Source organism: Hemicordylus capensis, chromosome 3 (genome assembly GCF_027244095.1).
Source record: "Hemicordylus capensis ecotype Gifberg chromosome 3, rHemCap1.1.pri, whole genome shotgun sequence".
NCBI lineage: Eukaryota > Metazoa > Chordata > Lepidosauria > Squamata > Cordylidae > Hemicordylus > Hemicordylus capensis.
In genome coordinates, this window is record NC_069659.1 from 237,306,801 (window position 1) to 237,329,550 (window position 22,750).

The window sequence follows — 22,750 nt, forward strand, 5'->3', positions numbered from 1 at the left end:
TCATAAGAAAGGTGCTCTAGGCCCCTGATCATCTTGGTTGCCCTCTTCTGTACCTTCTCCAGTTCAACAATGTCCTTTTAAAGATGTGATCAGAATTGTACGCAGTACTCCAAGTGTGATCGCACCATAGTTTTGTATAAGGGCATTATAATATTAGCCGTCTTATTTTCAGTCCCCTTTCTAATGATCCATAGCATTGAATTTGCCTTTTTCACAGCTGCCGCACATTGAGTCGACACTTTCAATGAGCTGTCCACCACGACCCCAAGATCCCTCTCCTGGTCAGTCACCGACAGCTTGGATCCCATCAGCATATACTTGAAGTTGGGTTTTTTCGTCCCAATGTGCATCACTTTACACTTGCTAACATTGAACTGCATTTGCCATTTTGTCGCCCACTCCCCCAGTTTGGAGCGATCTTTTTGGAGCTGCTCACAATCCGTTTTGGATTTCACTGCCCGGAAGAGTTTGGTATCATCTGCGAATTTGGCCACCTCGCTACTTACCCCTGCTTCTAGATCATTTATGAATAAATTAAAAAGCACTGGTCTGAGTACAGATCCCTGGGGGACCCCACTTCTTACTTCCCTCCATTGTGAAAACTCTCCATTTATGCCTACCCTCTGTTTCCTGTCTTTCAACCAGTTAGCAATCCACACATGTACCTGTCCCTTTATCCCATGACAGCTAAGTTTCCTCAGGAGTCTTTGATGAGGAACTTTGTCAAAAGCTTTTTGGAAGTCCAGGTAGACTATGTCAACTGGATCACCTTTATCCACAAACTTGTTGACACTCTCAAAGAAGTCCAAAAGGTTGGTGAGGCAAGATTTACCTTTGCGGAAGCCATGCTGGCTCACTCCCAGCAGGGCCTGTTCCTCTAGGTGCTTTACAATTTTATCCTTGAGGATGCTTTCCATCAATTTGCCTGAACGGACGTTAGGCTAACTGGCCTGTAACTTCCCAGATTGCCCCTTGGTCCCTTTTTGAAAATCAGTGTTACATTTGCTACTTTCCAGTCCTCTGTACAGAGCCCGATTTCAGGGATAAGTTGAAAATTTTAGCAAGGAGGTTTTGCAATTTCACGTTTGAGTTCTTTGAGGACTCTTGGATGGATGCCATCCGGCCCTGGTGATTTGTTAGCTTTCAGTTTTTCCAGACAGTTTAGTACATCATCTCTTCTCACTACTATCTGACTCAGCTCTCTAGCCTCCATCCCTAAAAAGCTTGGTTCAGGAACAGGTATATGCTCAGTATCCTCTGCCATGAAGAAAGATGCAAAGAACTCATTTAGCTTCTCTGCAACCTCCATAACCTCCTCCTTAATAATCCCTTTCACTCCGTCACTGTCTAATGGCCCAACCGCCTCCCTGGCAGGTTTCCTGCTTCTGATGTACTTAAAGAAGTTTTTGTTATTCCCCTTGATACTTTTGGCTAAATGTTCCTCAGACTCTCTTTTTGCCTCCCTTGTTGTCACCTTGCATTTAGTAGTTACTGCTAGTAACTACTAATGGTTACTAGCAGTATTCCCTATAACAGGAATTTCCAGATGTTGTTGACTACAACTCCCATAATCCCAAGTCAGTGGCCATTGTAGCTAAGAATGTTGGGATTTGTAGTCAGCAATATGTAGGAGTCTCTGTTACAGGGAACACTGATTACTCAGACTCCTGGCATGGATAATTAATCCTGAAAGTCCTTTCATGCTGTATATGGGGGGAAAAAACCTAATACTTTTCTTTACGCACAGCCACCCACATCCCTAGTGCAGAAACCTTCTTTGGGAGTGAACTTATAAAATGCTTTTGGTAGCTGATCTGAAAGGTGTGCATTATATATGTCCCAACAGGAGTTGCCTAGTAAGCGTAGAGAGAAATATAAATAGTTTATTACTGTATCAGCTCTGGACAGTTTGTGTGGAAACATTCAGTTGCAAATTATTACATTCCCTCTTAAAGTCAAAAGCAATATGTGGCAAGCCCATTTAGAAACAGTGTCATTCAGTGAAGCATATTTCCTGTTGATGTGGATCAGATCAGTATAAGTAATTGAATTATTATGTCGCGGCACTTTCACAATCTGGTGACTATGTTGATTTTTGTGGGACAAACTTTTAAAATCAACTTCTCAATTTATAGTGCATTAAGAATAACTTTAGTATTCTGGGGTTTATTTAAAGCCTTATTTTGACTTGAAGAATAGACCTAAATGAACATATGGCAGTAGAGACCTTTTTCCAAGCTGAATTCTCTGAAATAGTGCCTAGGTATTCTCAAGCTCCCCAGAATAGTATATGAGGCTCATACTCTTTTTATGTGTGTCCTTTTTATAAATAAATTTGGACCAACAAATTTATATTTATTTATAAATAAATTTGGACACCTTCTCTGGAGTGAAAAAAAGATCTTGGTTCACCACAAGATATGTTTTTAAATATGTACTTAATATTTTTATTGTAACTAATTTCCTGTTGGGCACTCAAAAGAAATTGGGATGCTACTCTTGTCTTGTGATTCAGCAAGAAAACAGTGATCTAGTCATCTGAATAATTCTTCTGAATGTTTCAGTGTAAGTCTGGTGTTTAGCAAGATTCAGCCTTTTTCTTGGCATACATGTTGCAGGAGAAACACAAGACACTGTGTTCTGTTGACTGTTTTGGCAATAGAAAATGCAATAGATCAGGCAGGCAACATGTTGGAGGCAGTTTTGCTTTATATCATGGGTGGCAGTAATTTGTAAATTCAGTAATTCAGTTTTACAGTGCTTTTTCAGTTGTACTGAAAAAGGCAATGAACCACAGCACTGTCATTCTTTCAAAGTGTGTGCTTAATGTCTTGTTTTTGCAGAAGTTGCTGGTTGAAGCAGACCTTGGCACATCAACTTTGTGTCAGCCCAGAAACTTAGGAGTTTCTGTATTTTTCAAACAAATACTAGTTTGATAGGGTGGGCAATAGCAGGTCATTGCCTCTATGCCTTCCTCATGGGTTTCCTGGAGGCATTTGGATACCCACTCTACAAATCACAATGCTGAACAAGCAGGACCTTTGATCTGATTTGCCAGAGCTCTAGAAAGAACCCAAAATCACTAATTCAGTCAGTTCTGGCAGCTAAGCCAATATTCAGATTATAGGAGAAAAGTTGGAGGATGGCATTAAATGAATCCAGTGTCTTCCAACTTCAGCCAAATTATGCTTCCCCATAGCTTTTTAAGAGCAGTAACTGGGAAGGGCAGCAGAAAAAGTGAGGGGCAAGTTCTCCTCCCAGAATCTGAACATTAAAATACACAGCTCAGTAGTTACTGTTTGCCCATGACAGGAAGATTTACTTGGAGGTATGGTTGTCACAGATATTGGCTTGGAATCCCCAGGAATCTGTATCAATCTCCAGGAAAGATAGAAAAGCAGTTCTGGAGATGTTAATTACTCAATATTGTAAAAAATTGAAAAAAATACATATATTGGGGCAGGGAGTGAATAGCTTCATTCACAGTTGATGGGGTGAAGGAGAGAGAGAATGTAATTCTGTAGTTCATTTTGTCCCATAAAAATAAAAAGCAAACAAAACCCAGCTATGCAAGACAATCTCAGAACTGTTGCTTTGGCTACCTTGGGTGCCTTGTTGCAGCCTGGAAGGGAGCACTTCCCTGGAGCCAGAAGGAAGCACGTGCTCTCTCGCTCTTTCTCCCCCTGCCCTTTCCCAAAACAATCTGATTTCTCAGTACCCAACTTTCCTCCTATCTCCCCTCAGTTTCATAAGAGGCTACCAAGACACTTCTTGCACTGCTACTCATTTCAATGGTCAGGGTGCAGGGGTTGGAGGAGAGAGTGGAGCATGGCTGCCATTTTCCAAAGCTGAAGGGAGAGAGGGCGGAGGTGGACTGCTTTGTTGTTGGATGGGTTTTATTTATGATGGGTTTCAGCTGAGCCTAGCTCAGCAAATGGAGTGAGGGAGGGTTGACAGAACTCCGCTTGAATAATATCATTAACCTCCACATTGGAGGTGCTAAGAAGTGCTGCCCCAAACCTTCTAACCACCAGTCCCCAAGAATAAAATGCTTGGCACTTTGCAAAGATCTCTCTCTCTTTTAAGCCAAATGCAATCAGCAGTGCTGTTTGGCACAAAAAGTGCTTCCGAGCTCCATCAGTGCACCTCTCCTTCCCTCTCTCTTTGCACATACTCGCACAACTGCTGCCACCACTGATGCTGCAGCCAGCCAGCTTCCCCATCATCTCTAAATCCTTCCAGAAGAGGCAACAGGGAATCCAGTCGGTTGCAGCAAGGAAAGAAAGGTGGGAATGGAAGGCACATCCTAGAGGACCCCTGCTAACAGAGCAAAGAGGCACCTTTTAAAAGTGACGATTCTCTTCTATTTAGCAGGGGGAGACAATTTGCCCTATCAAACGCCAGCACAGCGTCCCTCCAGTGGCTGTTGCTGCTATCTGCCTTGTCACTTTTCAGATTGTGAGCCCTTTGGGGACAGGGGGCTGTCTTGTTTATGTATTGCTTATTTTTCGATGTAAACTGCTTTGAGAACTTTGGTTGAAGAGCAGTATATAAAAAATAGTAGTAATAGTAGCAGAGCGGCAAGGAGACTCTTGGCTGTTCTTGGCAGCCCTGCTGGAATCTTATTGATTCTATTGCTGACTCTTGTTGCTACGTAGTAGGGATCAGTAAAAATTTCCTGGACTTCAGTATCTCCCATCATGTCAAGAAAAGAACTTCACAAAACATATAATTACATCCATGTATGACAGATTTAATATTCTTTTGGCAGTGGAATATGTTCATCTTAACTCTTTTAATGCAAAAGTGTTGAAGATCCTGTTCTTTAATTAAAGTTACACTAAAGTTAGTCACTTTCTAACAGTGGCTACTTGCTAGTTCCTCAAGGATATACCCATAGATTGCATTGATAGAAAACTTGGTATTTCTCTGATAGCTTTGTAGGGTTGTTAAACCATTCCAGTATAGTTATCTTCTGAAGACTGTTGTTCTAATAACTGGGGTTGAAATGCAAATATCTAATGCATCACTAAAATCTAACTACTAAAAGGTTATTGCAAACAACTTTGCCTTCAATGAAGACTATAGTTATCAGGCTTTTTTCCGTTCCTACCCACCAGCCATGCCACTGATACTCATCAGAGCTCTATGGTTAGGTAAAATTATGCATCACAGGTCCTCAACACACACTTACTCCTGTGCTGGCGATACGGTCTTTGTTGAGTACCAACAGTATGTTTCAGTGCTGTGTCAAATTGTGTGTTTCAGTTCTCATTTTTATGATAAAATGTAAACCTGTATCATAGGAACATAGGGAACTGCCATATACTGAGTCAGACCATTGGTCTATCTAGCTCAGTATTGTCTTCCCAGACTGGCAGTGGCTTTTCCAAGGTTGCAGGCAGGAATCTCTCTCAGCCCTATCTTGGAGAAGCCAGGGAGGGAACTTGAAACCTTCTGCTCTTCCCAGAGTGGCTTCATCCCCTGAGGGGAATATCTTGCAGTGCTCACACATCAAGTCTCCCATTCAGATGCAACCAGGGCAGACCCTGCTTAGCTATGGGGACAAGTCATGCTTGCTACCACAAGACCAGCTCTCCTCTCCTATATTATTTATCAGACATGACCAGCAGTCAAGCCTTCACATACTCTTTGTATCCTTTATTCTGGAGACAAACCTCCATTTGTTTCTAATTAGGTATTTCTTTGTGTGTAACCCGTAGATATCTAAATGTCTGTAGGTTTATTAACCATAGATATCTAAACGTTTATAAGCTTATCTTGCTGTTGTGAGTAGTTTCTTACAGGTTCAAATATATTCCTTTAAAATATCTTTCATTTCAGGTGTATGCTGCAGGCTGTGAAGACCCTGTGTTTCTAGAGCTGCAAAAGTATTTGCCAAAATATTATGGAACCTGGTCACCACCTACTGCACCGAATGGTACTACTGCTAAATGAATGGTGTGCTTGGCAGTACACCAAGTTTTATGGCTGCTTTTGTGGAGAATTCTCTGAGAAAGTCAGAAATGGAGTACCTCAGTGCTGCATGACAAACTCCCTATCATGTAGAACAGCATGAAACAATATGCTGATAATGCTTTATAGAACGGAAAAAGTGGCATAAATAGGGGCAGCATTCTGCAAACTAAGTTGATTTGTCAGTAAGATTGAGTTTTGCAACTAGTGCAGCATTAGTATGCCAAAATATCTTACCTGTCTTCAACCAGTCAGTAACAATGAGCATGCCATTATGGTACATTTTTGTAATTTACAAAAAGACAGCAGCACTATCATAAAATAAGCTTAAGAAGAAAAGCACCTCTACTCATATGAGTAGTTCTTTTAATCTATATTAGGTTTCTTAATGGGCTGTTATGGTTTGGTACAAACAAGATGAAAATGGAGGTGATAGTTTGATAGTAGCTGTTGGGATAGTGTGAAGTAAGGTGTCATGCAGGATCAATAACCTTGAAAACAAATTGAATTCTTGGATTTTTCATGCCACTTCTGTGTCTGGGTATGTTCATGTTGATAGTAGTAGCTGAATATGTTCATATTGATGGTAGTGGGGAGATTTTGCTCATGCTTCATTAGAATTTATAAAACAATTTAATACAACTTTGTGGAAATTACACTTGATAAACTTTAAAATTTCATAATATTTGTAAATAATCATACTTTGGCTTCTAGTGTGCAGACTTTGAGGTTTGCTGGTCTGGTGCAGTTGTAACTCTCCAGGACTCTCATATAGAATGACACCAGCAGGCTGCCTACTGCTCACAGCTGTTGCCTTCTCCCTGGGCAAAGCCATGAACTTCTTGAAAAGCTTGTTGAGGGACCCTTGGCAAGGACTTCTGGGGAAGCTTGGGGGCTGCCCAGGGAGAAAGTGAAGGTTGAACAGACTTTGTGTTCTACTGTTGGTTGCTCTGTATGTGAGCCCCACTTGTATCTCTAACTGTGATTAAGAGAGTTGGTTTCACACAGCCCTCTTTGCTCCTCCACTGACAGCTTTAACCATAGTTAAGTTATATCTGCAGCGATCTGCAGTGATTAAGGGTATTGGAGAAAGGGGCAACAGAGAACTCAATCATGAGAGGAGAGACTGGGGGATTTTGCAGCTTGGTTAGGCTGGAAGTGTTACATCTGTATTGGGCCACTATGAAGTATTGGTTGTGCTGTTTTTGCTATCCAAGGTAAAGAATCCCATCCTCTGCTACTTGAGACAGTGGCATGAAGCCTTGTATCTTGGCCTGCTAGTCGCTTTTTTCCCTTTGTCAGTGTTAGGGGGTGATTAAATCAGTATGCACAGAAGTAGTTGAACAGGACCTGTTACCAAACACTGAACATTACATTTAAAAAGTGACAAACTGAGTTAGAGATTGTAGTTCCTCTGGTACCTCACTCAGGGGGTTGGAAAAGAGCCGTCCAATGCACTCAAATATATTTATCTTTGTTTTTCAAGAATTCGCATTCTCTGGTTCATCTGTTTGGTATTCATTTTAACTTTATTTATTTAATATATCTGTACACTACCCTAAACTTCCATCTCTGCACTGTTATTTAACCTAATTTTCAAGCTTGTTTTAAGCATCATGCATTGTTTCAATACATTGGTTAGATTGAAAGGTTGAACAACTTATTAGTAATTTGTTGCCAGCCTAGAGGATGACAAAAAATAAAATAAAATAATGTGCTGCATTTAGTGGTGCCTTGGGTGAGCTAGGCACGATTTTGCACAAAGCAGCCTTCTGGATTTCCACTAATTCTCCTGTCCTGCTGCAGTGCCTGACCGAGCATTGTTCTGGAGGAATTTCTGGCCCTAGAGCAATTTTATTTGGGAGGATAGAAGGCTGCATTGAGGAGGAGGGGTGACAAAACATAGGGATGTGCGAACAGGTTCGTCGTTGAACAGGTTTGTTGTCAGAAAAATCTATGAAAAATTAAATTTTACCTAGTGCTGCCCAGCTTGGGGGCTTAGATTCGGCCGCAGGGAGGGGTCTCCATAGGTCTCCCCCCCCCCGGCTTCCATTTATGTCCAAATTGTCTTGTTGGGGCAGTCTTTGGCCCATTTTGGGCCTGCGCTCTGTTGCAGTGGCCATTTGTAGGCCTCTGTGTGGCTGCAGAGTAAAATTTAAGAAATTTAATTATATATGTATAAAAATGAACCTCCCTGAACCAAACCAGGGCGGTGTTTGGAGAGTGCCCAAACCGAGCATGCCTGGGCAAGTTCGGGTCTGGTCTGAACTCAAACTGAACCAGGCAACCTGGTTTTGTGCACAGCCATAACAAAACCCTGTTGTGTGAATGGAATTCTGCGTTTGCTTGAATGCAACCCATAGTTGCCTGTAAGATGCTACTGCTTGTGGACTTCTTTTCTAACTTTGTTAATTTCTATTCATTTCTGACGTGTTGGTTGATTAGATACCCTATTGATATTGTTTGGTCTAGGACCGTAAATAAAACTTGACTTGACTTGATACCCTATTGATATATTGATACAACCTTTGTTCTGCATTGTTAACAGACTTTTACCTGAAACTGGAAGATGTGACGCACAGGTTTAAAAAGCCATGTATAATGGATGTAAAAATAGGCCAGAAAAGCTACGATCCATATGCCTCAGCTGAGAAGATTAAGCAACAGGTCAGCAAGTACCCACTAATGGAAGAGATTGGGTTCTTGGTGCTTGGCATGAGGGTAAGGTTTTTCTCTCTCATTGAATTTTAAATCAACTCACGCCCTTAACCAGATCTCGACAACTGGAGCCTTGTTCAGAGGATATTTTCCCCCTGGGATTGTACGTGGAGAGAAATTGGGAGTGGGCTTTGGGCTTGCATGTCCATTGTGAGGACCAGTATGCTAATGAATTGGGTGGATTCTGCATTCACCCCCCCCTCTCTGTATGTACGTGTTGACAAATCTAAGACATGCTTTGGATATTACCTAGAGTACAGTCCCAGAGGCACTCAGAGTCTCTAAATGTGAGTCAGTCTACCCTCCCCTCTTCTTCTGGGAAGAATAAGAATACAACAAATATTTATATACCAGTTTCCAACAAAAGTTCCCAAAGCACTTTAGATAGATGGATAAGAATAAAGACTGCAGACTATATTTACTAATATATAGTAAATATAATACTTGTGCATGGCTGAACATGCCAGATTCTGACAAGACATAATACAGCTCAACAGTAGCACTATTGGGAGGGGCCATGTTGACCCCTCCCAAATATCTGGTTGGGTCCTGTTGTTGTGGAACTCTGACATTCTGTCCCCTCCCCCCTCTACCTTTAATTGAGTGGGGACATGGTTCAGACTGTCTTGCTTCCTCTTTGCTCCAGAGGGAGCACATAGCCAGCTGCCTTGCTGGCTTGAGCACCCCCCCCCCCGCCCCACCTCCCGATGCTGAGTGGCTTACCTGGTCTGGGATTATCTGGTCTACTCAGGCACGTAGAAGCGCATCTAAAGCAAAGAGGAATGAGGGAGTGCTGCTCCCATCTAGGGCAGAAGGAGGAGGAGAGGGCAGCAGGGAGGTCCAACAGATATGTCGGAAATCTGAAGTTCTTCCATGACAGTAGGGTGTCTCCCTGCTGTAATCGCATAACTCGCTTCAGCAACGTCTGAAAGGAGGGCATGTTGACAGATATGATTGCACAGCCCTAGTAAATATGTCCTGAATCTTTATTTTATATTTTGTTCCTCTCCCTGGATTTTTCACACTGCTCTTTCCTTCCTGTTTGCTATGCTACTTATTCTTCTTGCCTCTCTTCCCTACATTTGTGTTACTTTGTTTCACTGAACATTGGCAAGGGGTTAACATAGTTACTTGGTTATGCTTGTTTGTGTAATAAAAATTTTGGTGTTTTGAAAGTACATTTTAATCCTAACCTTTTTTCTTTTTGCTGAAAGATAGTTTTGGTTTGTCAGCTTGTATCATATCTCAAAGTTGGTCATGACAGCCTTTTTCTTGGCAGCATATATTCAGCTGACTTCTGTTTGTACCTCAAGGTACAGAACTTCCTGTAACATATGCACAGTATGGTGCTTAAAATGCTCTTGGGTTTATACCAATGAGTATATTTCGTGTATGTGGGAGGTGTGTATTTTAATGGAACTGATACATTGTGCAGACTCTCTTTAAAAACAAAACAAAAACAAACTCTTTACACTGAGTCAGTTGATTCATCTTAGCTTGGTTCTGTTCTCTTTTGATGAGCAGCAGCTCTCTGAAGTCTCAGGGAAGAAGCCTTTTCAGGTATTGCTTCCAGAGATCCTTTTAACTGAGTATGCCAGGGATAGAAGCTGGGATCTTTTAACATGCAGATCACGTGCTCTACGCTTGAACTATGATTTCATCCTTAAGGTAACAACCAGACTGTTCAGTGAGCAATGTTTCTGACCATTCTGTCAGCCAAATAGCTGCTGTTTAGAGTATAATAATTTTGTTTTCTTGGTAATTTACCTAAGGCACATTCTTTTGTCAGAAGTTTCTCAAGTGTATCAAACATTCATGCATATGTGGAATCCACCCAATTGTAATAATAGGAACCTCAGTGAGACTAAATGTAGCATTTCCATCTCACTCTAATGCATTCTCTGTCTTGTCTGTGCCTGCCTGTCCCAAGCTGCCTTTTGCACTGTAGCACTTTTGCACAATGTGTTTTTAGTGCAATGTTAATGTGCTTAGTCTGGTTCATTAGAGTTATAGACCAGATTCTGATGCTGGAACTCATTCAAAAACTTAAACCGCTAGTCTTCAGGCAGCAGTCTTTTTTTTTTTTTTTTTTAGTGTTAGATGATGATGATGATGATGATGATTGATGATAATAATAGGCTGGAAAACACATGATGCCAGAAGAGTGTTGCAGAAGAGTGTTGCAGAACCGGGTCAAGGTAGGCTCATTTAGTTGAGGATCCAGTTTCCAGCAGTGACCAGCCAGATCTCCAGGAAGCCAGGATGAAGTCAGTAGTCCTCCTGTGTGGGTGCCCCTGAGAAAGCAGTATTCCATGGCTGGCTGCTTCTGAACTTGAAGCTTGTAGTTAGGGATCATGGCCAATAGCCTTCGGAAGGGCTGTCCTCCATGGATTTGTCAAATCACCTTTCAAGCCATCCAAGCCAATGTCCCATCTCAACATATTGTGGCAGGGGGTTCCATAAGTGTTATGTGAAGAAGTGCTTTCTTTTGTTGGTTCTGCGTCTCCTGGGCAACCCTATCTTAGAGCCTTATCCCCTTTTGGCTCCAGCTTCAGTTTCGCAGGACCTAGAGAGCAAGCTTGAATTCAGGTATTGGAAGTGAGAATGCTTTATTTTTAATCTTGAAAGGTCTTCTATCCTCAGATTTCTGTCTAGTGCACTCCCCTTTGAGCAGTTGCTTTACTTGTCCATTTCCCTGCAGAAAAACCAGAGGGGTGTTGATGGAGTGTTGATGGGGTGGGTGCCTGTGTGTGTGTGTGTGTGTGTGTGTTATTTCATGTGTGCAAAGGATGGCCATCCTGTGCCAAGCAGAGAGCAGTTTGGTAGCCCTGATAGCCTGCCCACTTGTAGGGTTGCTGCTGGGAGACTGTAGTGAGAGTTTCTAGGCCTTATGGGGCGATCTCCAAGGTGGAGATCTCTGGGCAGGGTCTCATGCCATAAGTCCCGAATCCTCCAATGAGGGAGAGTTTGTCATTCCAGAGGCAGGTGCAGTGACTGACTCTCTTCTGGGTCTGGTTGGAACTGGGAAAACAGAACCAGTTTGCTGGTGAAGACCTTGTGTCATAGATGTAAAGGTCATTGTAAACGGCATCTCTACCTCTAGCTAAATTCTCTCCTCCAAAGATGACGGTGAAAGGCCCCACTGTGGTGCAGGATTGATGCCATAGGCTATTGGGAGCCTGCTGGGAGCCCTTTTTGGTGCTGAGCAGTTGGGAGATTTGGCCTACCAGGCCCAGAGCATGGGCAGAATCGATGTGGTTTTTCCCTTCCCCCCCCACCGTCCGGCCACATCAAAGTCAGCAGAGTCATGTCCACCAAACACCACCAGTTTATATCCGCTGCTTTTCCCATTCAAGCTGGTATCCTGCAGCAGCATGGTGGAGTGTCCTGCCCATGAGGCTGTGCATGATTCCTCTTCTTTGTCTCAGGATGTTACCAGTAGGTCTTGGTGCTGGGGTTGACACGGAGCGTGAAGATGCTGGTGTAGCACCATTGGGTCCATAGCCCACCCTCGCACCCCACGACCCGCATCTCATGATCCGTCAGCTTGGTGCAGGTGTGGCTGCTTAGCCCCATGGCAGCCTCATTGGTGGGCTCCTCCATCCAGCGTTCCCACTCGTCCTGCTCGGCATCAAAGGCGCACACATCCAAGATCCTGCGGGAGTCATCCCAGCCCCCAACCATGCACAGCCAGTGGTCGGCCAGGGCCACAGCCTCATGGTGGCTTTGTCGGTACCCACATTTGGGTGCAAGCATCCTGACCATCTGGAGCACTGGCTCAAAGGTGACTGTGTCCCTGAGCAGCGGGTCTCGGGTCTCTGGTGACTTCAGGCCCTCGAAGATGAGGAGCTTCTCTTGCACCACATTGCACAAAGTGGAAACCATGAGCCAAAAGGTCACTGCGCACCATGGGCTTCCATTCCCAGAGGCTGCTGGTGGCTGTCATACCAAGAGTGACCTTAAAATGCTAAGCCTCTGCAGAACCTGGTTATCCAGCAACCGAGAGCCCCTAGCAACCACATCAGTGCGTCTTGGTGATGGATTCTGCTCTGCCAGCCGGCAAAGGCCTCTGTCAGAAAGCATTTGCTAAGTGTGGGACTGTTGTCGGGAGCAGAAATCAACAAACCAGGAGCTGAGAGCGGGTTCAGGACAAGCACAGTGGCGTCAAAATAAACCCGGAAAAAATTGGGAGCAAGCAGTGGGATAACCATCATTGCAATTCATGATGAGGCAGGGCAGCTGCCAACTGGGGATGATGGTTATGGTTGCCAACTCTGACTGAAGTGAATCCTGGAAATGTTTTTCATATTATCAAGCTGTTAAAAATCTCCACGATAGAACACAGGAAGCTGCCTTATACTGAGTCAGGAACATTGGTTCATCTAGTTGCTAACCCCTGCTAACTTGGCAAAAGAGGCATCTTTTAATGTGGTGATTCTCTTTATTTAGCAGGGGGAGAGTAACTGGCCCTATCCACCCCCAGCACAGTACCTCCAGTGACTGTTGCTGGTGTCTATCTTATGTTTCTTTTAAGATTGTGAGCCCTTTTGGAGAACAAAATGGTTATATAGAGATCAGGGCACAAAAATATATATTACAAGAATTGTTTATGTGAATTTCCCTGCAGCTGTAGGTAGTTATTGGGCACTTAGGAGGTTTCAGCTGGGAACCTCATGGTCTGAGGGAACTAGATTGTTGAGGAGCCTACAGCTTCTGTTTGCAGTAGTTAACGATACTCAGAAATAAGTGTGCTAGTTCAATTGCTCTACATCACAGATTAAGTGTTTCTTTTCAGGCTATTCTAAATAATGACCCCTTTGTCTTTGTAACTGTGGTGATATTAATGATATTAATTGTATTTATATTTTTGTGCAGCAAGATTCTTCCTTGTGCTCCCAATAGAGTCTTGCTTTGCAATGAACTTTTGGTTGTAAACATTTTTTTTAACTGAATTCAGTTTAGATTCTAACAGAATGCTAATGTATCCTCAATCCATCATATACTTCTGTACTGGCCTATCATGTCCTTCTGAATACCTATAGGAGACCAGTTGATTCAGGCGAGATTGAATTCATAAAAGCCCAAACTCCATTAGAGGATATTTGGAGCCAAAGTCTTTGTGTGTGGGGGTTTCTTTGAGCATCTCCTTTTTGAGTTGGGCAGTGGTGGGAGGCAATTCTAATGTATATTCCATTGAAAGTATTTCATCAGACTATATCATGCACATGATACTTTCATGATGATCTTACTGAGCTGAGCTTTTCATGGGATTTTTTGTGGGTGGAACAAATTGTGTGGATGACAGAAGAAAATTTCCCATTCATGCAGAATATTACATTGGAACTGGTTCTAAGATAAAGACATTTGTAAGAAGTGAGACAGAGAACTACATTATTACTTTTTTCTGTGTATTTTTAAGGTTTATCAAGTCAGTTCTGACACTTATGAAACACAGAACCAGCACTATGGAAGAGGCTTAACAAAAGAGACAATAAAAGATGGTAATGTTTGCATCTATATTAGCCTGTTATACTGTGTGACTAGGCAATTTTGAGCATTTATTGCAATTGGCCAGGCTGGAGTTTGTGAATTGCAGAATATAGAAGCCTGTAGTGTGCAAGGTTGCCATGCAAGGGAGGAAAGTGGCACATCTTGGTCCAGGATAATAAGTAGGAGAATAACACGTGAGCCTATTGTGGGAAAGGGTGGAAGAAGGGATTGAAAGAGGGGTGCCTCTTTTTTACTTTGCTAGGAGAATTTATAGGTTAGAGAATTATATGTGGTGCTCTCTGTGTGTTGCAAGTACTTCATACACCATTTCAGTAATTCTTAAAACTATCCCTGTAAGATAGGGTCAGATGTTATCCCCATATTGCATTGTGGCAGCTGAGTCTGATAGAGCCTTAATGTTAGAGGCAAGATTTGAACCAGGGACCTGCTAAGTCACAATTCATTAGAGTAGATCATGCAGCCCTGGCCTTTCGGCCCTGTGGAATACTATTATAAGTTATAAAACCAAATATATGTGAATGGATGTGCATCCAATATCCATCTGATTCTAACCAATCATATCAAAACCTTAAATGCAGTCTTGCCTTAAGTTATAACAATTAATCAATACTAGCTGACCCAGAGCAGAGCATCTGCACCTCTTGTTCTCCCTCCCCCCTCCCCTGCAGCAACAGATCCAGCTCCCTGCCTCATCTTCATTTCATCTCCATCCCTTCGGCCCCTTCATTCTCCTCCCTACCTCAGTGTCCCTTCAGCCAGTTCTGCCTCTGCCACTGCCACTTTCCTCTCTGCCAGCCAGCCGCTGCTTTTTAGCATTCCTCTTCCTTTCCCGGCAGCTGCTCGCAAACTCTAGAATGGAGCCTAATACTATACGTTGACTACATTACTGAAAATTGTAAACAGCAATTTAAACCTGAAATTTTATGTCAGAACAGTGTACCCTTTGTGTACTGGAACTAAGTTGCACTGGTTTCTTTCTTGCAGGTATGGCTCGGTTTTTCTCTAATGGACACAACCTGAGAAAAGATGTGGTTGCTGCCAGTATTAAAAAAATTAAAGAAATCTTGCAGTGGTTTGAGAGCCAGAAGCAACTTAACTTTTATGCAAGTTCCTTACTGTTTGTGTATGATGGCTCATCTCAGATGACGACAGCAACATGGTTAAATGATGGCACTTTGGTCGAAAAGAGAAGAGTATCCAAGGGGCAGGTGCCAGGTGTTAATAGGTTGGAGTATAACAACAATATTCATGTAATCAATCCTACAGAAAATGGTAAGGTAGAGACTTCAGTAGGTAAAAGCTTCTCTAAAATGTATGCACTTCACAAAAGGCACCAGAGTCAAATTTCCCTAAAAGTTGAATCTGTGGAACAAGACAACATATGGAAGAGCAGTGCTTGCCTTTCACAAGAACATCTGAATGGAAATGTTATACCTCAGCTGGAAAAGGTTTTCTGCCACATGCCCACTACACTTCCAGAGAGTGTAGAGGTAGAGGTCCGGATGATAGATTTTGCGCATGTGTTCCCCAGCAACACGAGAGATGAGGGCTACATTCATGGTCTGAAAAACTTAATAACTGTCCTTCAAAATATTTTAGATACCTAAATTCTTTGCTATAATTTCTACTGGGGGCCAATTATAATGAAAAGCAACAACATTTCTGCACTTGTGATCCTGTTATATGTCAGTTTGTATTGTTCTATATTTTACTCGTCTTTGTACTTTTGGTAGAATGATCAAATATTTTATAATCTTACTCAGGAAAATTATTCTGTAGCTTAGTAAATCAAGAGGGGGAAAACTAATGAGGTGTAACTGGTAGTTGTAGAAACATACATCTAACAAGGTTTAGCTGAAATCAGAAGAAAACTTGTATCTGATAAAACGATTGAGCTTTATTTGTACCCTTAGATGTTTTAGCTTAATCAGTCTGTCCATGCAGCCAGAACACTGAGCCATATCTCTAAATAACGGGTTATTAGAAGAATCCTTTAGTATTGTCCTTAAGTGTTTACCACATCTTTAAAACTGGAGGAAACCTATTTCTAAGAGATAAATATTTAAAATCTGTATTCTGACTGAACCAGCATTTTTAGTGAGTTGTGATCATACTGCTGAATTCTTAAAACTGGGTAGGAGCTTTCATCTTTTCATGCCTAAAACCTAAAAGTATACTTTTACCATGTAAATGATATGTAGGTGCTACTGAAATGTGTTTCAGAAACTATGAAATATGAGATATCAGCCATGTAAAGAACTGAAACATGCTAAGTGGTAGGCTAGAATTCTTGAGTTTAAGTGTCCCTATTTTGTATGTGATGCATAAGGTCTAGTTAACTTCAGATAATCATTTTGGGTTGGCTTGGGATATTGTGGAGACTAGCAAATTAGATGCACGAGTCAGTCTGTAACATCTGAAGCCACTCACTAATATATAGTGGAGCTCTGGAAATCTTTTTGGCAATTCATTCTATAATGAATTTATTTCCATTGATTCAGGTATTCCTTGGTTAAGCTGATATCAAGAGGATGCAGTTGGAGATAATGTAAAGAGCATGAGAAAACCTCTTTTCAGTCTCTAAAGTTGCATCCTTTTGAAATCTTAACCACAGAATGTCTGTCTGATTAGAACTATTTGCACAATTATTATATTGAACTGCCTACACCAAAGAGTGACCATAATGCTATCATATTTTAGTGAGTGGCTCAGAATTACTAAATTTCATAAGGCTAGAATTAATCCTGGACAAACGTTGGGCTGGCACAAGAAAGCTTGTCTTAATTTTCTGCCATTATATGCATGTTCATAAACACAGAGAAAAGGTAATAATGGGCATGGACAAAGAGAATGAGAGTGGCTACTTGCAGAGTTTATGGAGTAACCATCCACACCAACCCTCCTCACCATGGGTGTGTTTGCAGAGCATGGTGCTGAACTGGCCTCAGGCTTACAACTTTGGCAGCAAGAAAGTGTCAGGGGAGAACAACTGTTCTTGAGTTCAAACCTGTTTAAAAAAAAAAAAAAGCTTGAAGGCAACCTGTTTTCATTTAGCCAATAAACCAATTGAGCAGGCAAAGGTAATGGAAACACCAGGTCACAGTAGTGTTGCAAGGGTATTCTGCTAATACATTTAATGTTTCTTGCATTTGTTTTCTAGACTGCTTAGAATGGAATCATCTAGAATTCTAGGTTTAATTTCAACCTGCTGGTACTGAATCCTTGTATGGTAGCTTGCATTGTACGCTAATTCAACAAAAGGAGCTATCAAAGAACATTGTCAGATCTACTGGTTTAGTAAGGTTCACTAAAATTATTGATTTTAATGAACTGGGAGCAAAACAAAAATGTGGGAAGTAGAAATAGATAATTTTAATTTGTATGTTATATTTCAAAAATGTTCATATGGAAACAAATGCTGTATCGATAAGCAGTTTCAATATGGGTTGCAAAGAGCCTTAACAATAATAAAAGCCAATATTAAATATTCAAAGTTTAGATGATACTAATTTTAAGAGTGATGAGGAATACTCAGTGTTTTGAGCCATATTCTGAAAAAAGTTGTTTCACAATTTTTTTGTCTTAACTTTCTTCCTTATACATAACTAACTCTGTAGGTCTGTTCCCACCGGCAGTTTTCTGTTAACACTGAATTTATATAAAGTATTCTATACTAACAGAAAACTGCCTTTTAAAAAAGTGGGGGTGGGGATGTCTAGTGTAGGCATGTGGAAATGTAATTTTACTTCCCCCAGAGTCTGTAGGACATTAATCTGTATGCTCCATTGTGTTAGTATTGTACAGTGATTTGTTCTACTTATAATATTTAATGCAGCGAGAACGTTGTCAGATCACTTTATAGAAAATAATCCCAATTTTCCGTTTTCGTACTTGCAGAGTTTGAGTTAATCTTCCATTTAGAAGATAATATACTTTAAAGTGTGAATTTGGGTGTAGCTATAGGAGTAACCCACTTCAATTTGATTACAGAAACAGTAAATTTAGAATTATTTTGCACACTTTGATGTCCAAACCATTAAATTTTAAAACTAACCTTTTGTGATTTTCACTGGAAAAGAGAAGTTCTAAATTGAATAGTATATTTCTTTACCTGAGTGCGCTCTCTGTTCCCACAGGCTGATATCTAGATTAGTACTGTGCGTGCATGGACTACAAATGAGGCCTTTTTCAATAATCTCCCCCATCCCTCTGAAGTCCACTGTGTCTGAAGAACCACAGGATCCTGAGGTTGTGTGAACCAGGATGTATTTTTGGAAGGCACCATGGGAAGATTGGTGAAAATTGTTTTGGAGTCCATGCACATGCAGTCAATAGTGGCCAGTGCGCTGGGGGGTGGGCAGTGAGAGGTACCTTTAAACACAAATTAATAGGTGCTTACCTCTGCTCCGGCTGCAGCTGCAAACTACTCTGAGCAGCAGCACACTGCCCACGACCCCCTGCGGTGGCAGATCAGCTCTGCCACTCACCTGGTTTCCAGGGAGCCCATCTTCCACTAGTGGCCTTGTAAGTGGTGGAATCGATCCAGCACTGCAGGGAGTGCTGGGCAGCATGCTGCTGCTCAGAGTAGTTTGTGTCTGCAGCTGCAGCCGGTGTGGAGGTAAGCACCTATTAAGTTGTGCTTAAAGGTGCCTCTTCTCCCCCCACCCCCGCTGCCCAGCAGTGCCTGCACCTGCCGCTCCTGCATGCAGTGTTAATCTGGATTTCAGCTACTGTTTATATGGGCTGATCTTATTTTAGCATTTCTTGCTCAAAGGAAGTCCTCTAGAGCAATAATCTGGTAGCATAAACTTGGATGTATAGCTGCAAAAGTGGTCCTTTATATTTCAGAGATGATTGGATTCTGCAGCTTCTTGTTCTTGTTGAAGCTCTGTGGTGCAGAAGGATATCTGACACAGGCAATAGGCCTGTGCAGCTGTTAGTTCCAAATAGCCAAAGCTGAATAATAAGTAGAGCTCTGCTAGCACAGAACAGAGGTGAGTATTTCCAACATGCACCCCTGTGGGCCTGGCTAGAGCATGGAGCCATGCTGCATTTCAGTATTCTCTTGGAAGACATGTGGGGAGCGCTGGAAAGTGGAGTCTTTTCTAGCACTTTCCTCACAGAACTCTGAGGGGGAAGTGCTAGCAAAGACTCCATTTTCAATGCTCTCCACATACCTTCCAAGAAAGTACTGAAATGCAGCAGGATTCCGTGCTCTTTAGGGGGTCCTCAGAATCAATAGGGAGTCTGTAAGAGAGCCAGCTACAGAGGTGCATCTTGGAAATGCTTGCTTCCTCACTGTGCTAGCAGAGCTGTACTCATTATTCAGCTTTGGCTGTTTGGAACTAATACAGTAATTGCACAGGCCTATCAGGCAAAATCTTTCCTATTCCCAAAGAAAGGGTAGCTTTGGGTATGATCTGCACACCTCACATTGAAGTGGGTATAGAAGATCCCATATTATGAGACCTTGGTGTATGTAATGGAGCATCTGCAGATTTTGGGATTAGAGCCCCTGCTTAAAGTAAGGAGTATTTAACTGTATGTGTCTTAAACTGTGGTCAAATTAGTATGTCTCTCTTTGGAAGGAAATAATGTTAACCGCTGACTGAGGTAATGAAGATCACTCCACAGCCAGTCTGAGAAATTGACATTAATTTTGACAAATCAGCTTTTGCCATAATGGCAGGCTCTTAAAATATTGTTTTTAATGCGTGTTTGAAAATGCTCCTTTTAAATTTGTTGTGTGGAAAGCTGTGTACAGTCTTATCTGATAAGAATTTAAATTGTATAATTTTTTATAGCAAAACATTTTCATTCTTGGTATTTTTGGATATTGGTGGTTCTTGTTGCATATTATGAAATGTTAACATATTTTAACTAACTAGTTTTGCAAAAAAACAAAAACAAAACCCCTATGAAATTGTGTATAACACTGTTTCACATGGAGGTTGTATTTTCAAACAGAAATTATTTTTGCTCTATTGTAAAGTGAAACTGTATTTTAGCTTATACATACATTACATACCATTCCATGTGTGATGCTTGCATTTAAAGAAGGGTGGTTTTTCCCACAATGTGTCTGTCATAGCCGGATCCTATGCATGTTTACCTGGAAACAGGTTTCCCTGAGTTCAGAGGAAACTTTGAGTTCAGACTTATTCCCTGGAAAGTGCATAAGATTGTGACCTTAGTCTGCAATAGCAGAACTTAATCAGAGTTACTGAGCAATGTGAGCGGTTTGTCGCTTACAAATTGCTGCACATATTTTTGAGAGAGAGATGTATTTCAGTACCAAATACTAATTTAGAAAGAGAGAAAAGGGCACAACCACTAAAGTTTTTGTTGAGCCAGAGCATTTTAAATTAGTTTATATTATAACACTTTTAAAGGACTGCAGCTAGTTCAAATGAACATCTTTCTACCCGTCCATATTAGCTATTTTAAATTATTTATTATAGTTTACACTATTTGCAATAACCGTCTGCTGAGTGCCTTCTGCTTCAGGTCTGGTACCTTTTTAAAATGACCTCGTGTAGCATCTAAGATGATGTAATAGAATGTTTTAAGGAGAGCCTGATTATATTGACGTCCCACTATTGTTGGAGAGCACTGCTCCAAAATTTTGTATTGATCCTAAAAGCAGTTCATATGGAAAATTATTGTTGGGCTACATGTGCCCAATTTTATCATTACAGTTAATTACTGTGGTCACAAATCCATGGGTCAATCTTACTCTGCAACTGAAAGACCCTTGGCCAAATGTCTCCTAAGGGATGCTGTCTGACCCTCCAGATATCAACCAAGAAGCCAGAAAGGGTGAGGAGAAGTGGCATATGCAGCAAAAGGACATGGGAGGAGGACATTTGAAAGAATGGGAATTGAGGCCTTGGCCTGTCTACCTGTTCGAGTAGCCTTCCCCCAGAACTAGTTGCTCACCAGAGATGTACAGCCTTCATTCAAAAACTGAGGAGCTGAATCCAAGATCACATGCAACCTGTGTTTTGTTAGTGCTTGAACTGCTGAACAGAGGAGCAGTGGCTAAGATCCTGTCTATGTGGCTGTAGCCAGAGAAGTTGACTGAATCAGTTCTTTAGGTTGTATGAAACTATATGTGAATCTTTAAGTGAGCTTTTTGTAGCATAAAATCTAGACAGCAATTAAAATATTCAAGGGTTTGGCTTCGGGAGGCTAAGATTGGCAGCAGTAAAAACAAACATAAATTCTTACCACTGAGAACATGCTTGTTCACTTTGAAGTGTAATTCTTGCAGATCATGTTCATCAAGAAGCCTTGTACTCAACTTTGTGATTTGCCTGTGTGGTACCTACTGCTCATGTTGATATACCATTGAATTGAAGACAGAATGGTGAACCATTCAGCTGTGAAATATCCCATTACATATCCACAAGCTAAATACTGCACATGTGTAATTGTGGGTGACAGTTTTGTTAACCGAAGACTTAATGCACATTTAAACTTTCATACTATGAATATTTCTATTAATCTGCGGTTGATAGCAAATCAGAGAAGCTTTTAACATAGTAATAGAAAATTAATTTCTTCTGCTGTAGTTTGAGGGGTAACTCCCATATACTTAATATTTTGTTGGTGATTAATCTTTATATGATACCCAGCAACAGGAAAGAATGCAACCGTGGTACTGGGAACAAATGTACATTTACACATTGTCTAAATCATTGTCTAAATATGCTTTAAAACATGTATAATGTTGGCACTGGATAAAAAATATCTCAACTGGTTGAACTGACTTTGAACTAAAATGTCCAAATATGATTATATTGCACACCTGAATATGAATGAAACCAGAGTGCACATAAGCACTTTAATACTCTGGGAATTGTACTGGAAGATATATGGAAGCATGTGAATTGCACCTAAAGCTGTGTTAATTGGTGGTTTGGGTTGCCGGGAGGGAGGGAGGGCAGAATTCTACAACTTACAATATATTGTATCTGAATGAATGTATTTCATCTGGTCTCTTTCTCGGACTTGGTGGTCAGAATTGTGTTGTGCACTGTCCTTTGGTTTTTGTTTGGTTGTAAATGATACTTGTGGGGAGGGCTTATTGGACTGCAGAGGTATATTGGTTATTTTATAGTAAATATATATATTATGCTGTATACCAATTATTTTGTAATTTATGTGATATTTAGGTAATTCTAATAGCTGTATATTGGCTCACTATTAAATTTTCTTTTAAGTTATTTTGATTGCATCAAGTCCTTCATTTTTAAGCAATACATCACTTCGATTGTGAGTAGGGATGTGTGCGCACCAAAGTTCGAGCAAATTTTCGGAAACTGGACCAGAAACTTTTAAGAAATGGGAGAGCAGGTCCTTACCATTCAGCTTCCTGCTGGGGTGGTGCACTTCCCAATAACCCCTGTGCAGCACCAGCACTCATATGCACAGGCGCCATGTGCATGCTGGTGCTGCACAGGGGATTATTAGGATGGGCACTGTCCTAGCAGGAAGCTGAATGGGGTGGCTGTGAGCGGGTAAGGACCTGGTCTCCCGTTAA

At 41.4% G+C, this 22,750-nt stretch overlaps 1 protein-coding gene and 1 pseudogene across 1 annotated transcript in view; one reads left to right on the forward strand and one right to left on the reverse strand.

Annotated features, from left to right (window-relative positions):
• Window positions 1–22,433, forward strand: part of IPMK (inositol polyphosphate multikinase) — a 39,542-nt gene extending 17,109 nt beyond the window's left edge. The window contains exons 3-6 of the mRNA XM_053305009.1: window positions 5,845–5,941; window positions 8,525–8,697; window positions 14,114–14,195; window positions 15,190–22,433. Coding sequence (XP_053160984.1) covers window positions 5,845–5,941; window positions 8,525–8,697; window positions 14,114–14,195; window positions 15,190–15,812 — 975 coding nt within the window. The 3' untranslated portion in view covers window positions 15,813–22,433. The remainder of the gene's footprint in view (window positions 1–5,844; window positions 5,942–8,524; window positions 8,698–14,113; window positions 14,196–15,189) is intronic.
• Window positions 11,514–12,640, reverse strand: LOC128349437 (kelch domain-containing protein 9-like; annotated as a pseudogene).
• Window positions 22,434–22,750: the final 317 nt, after the last annotated feature.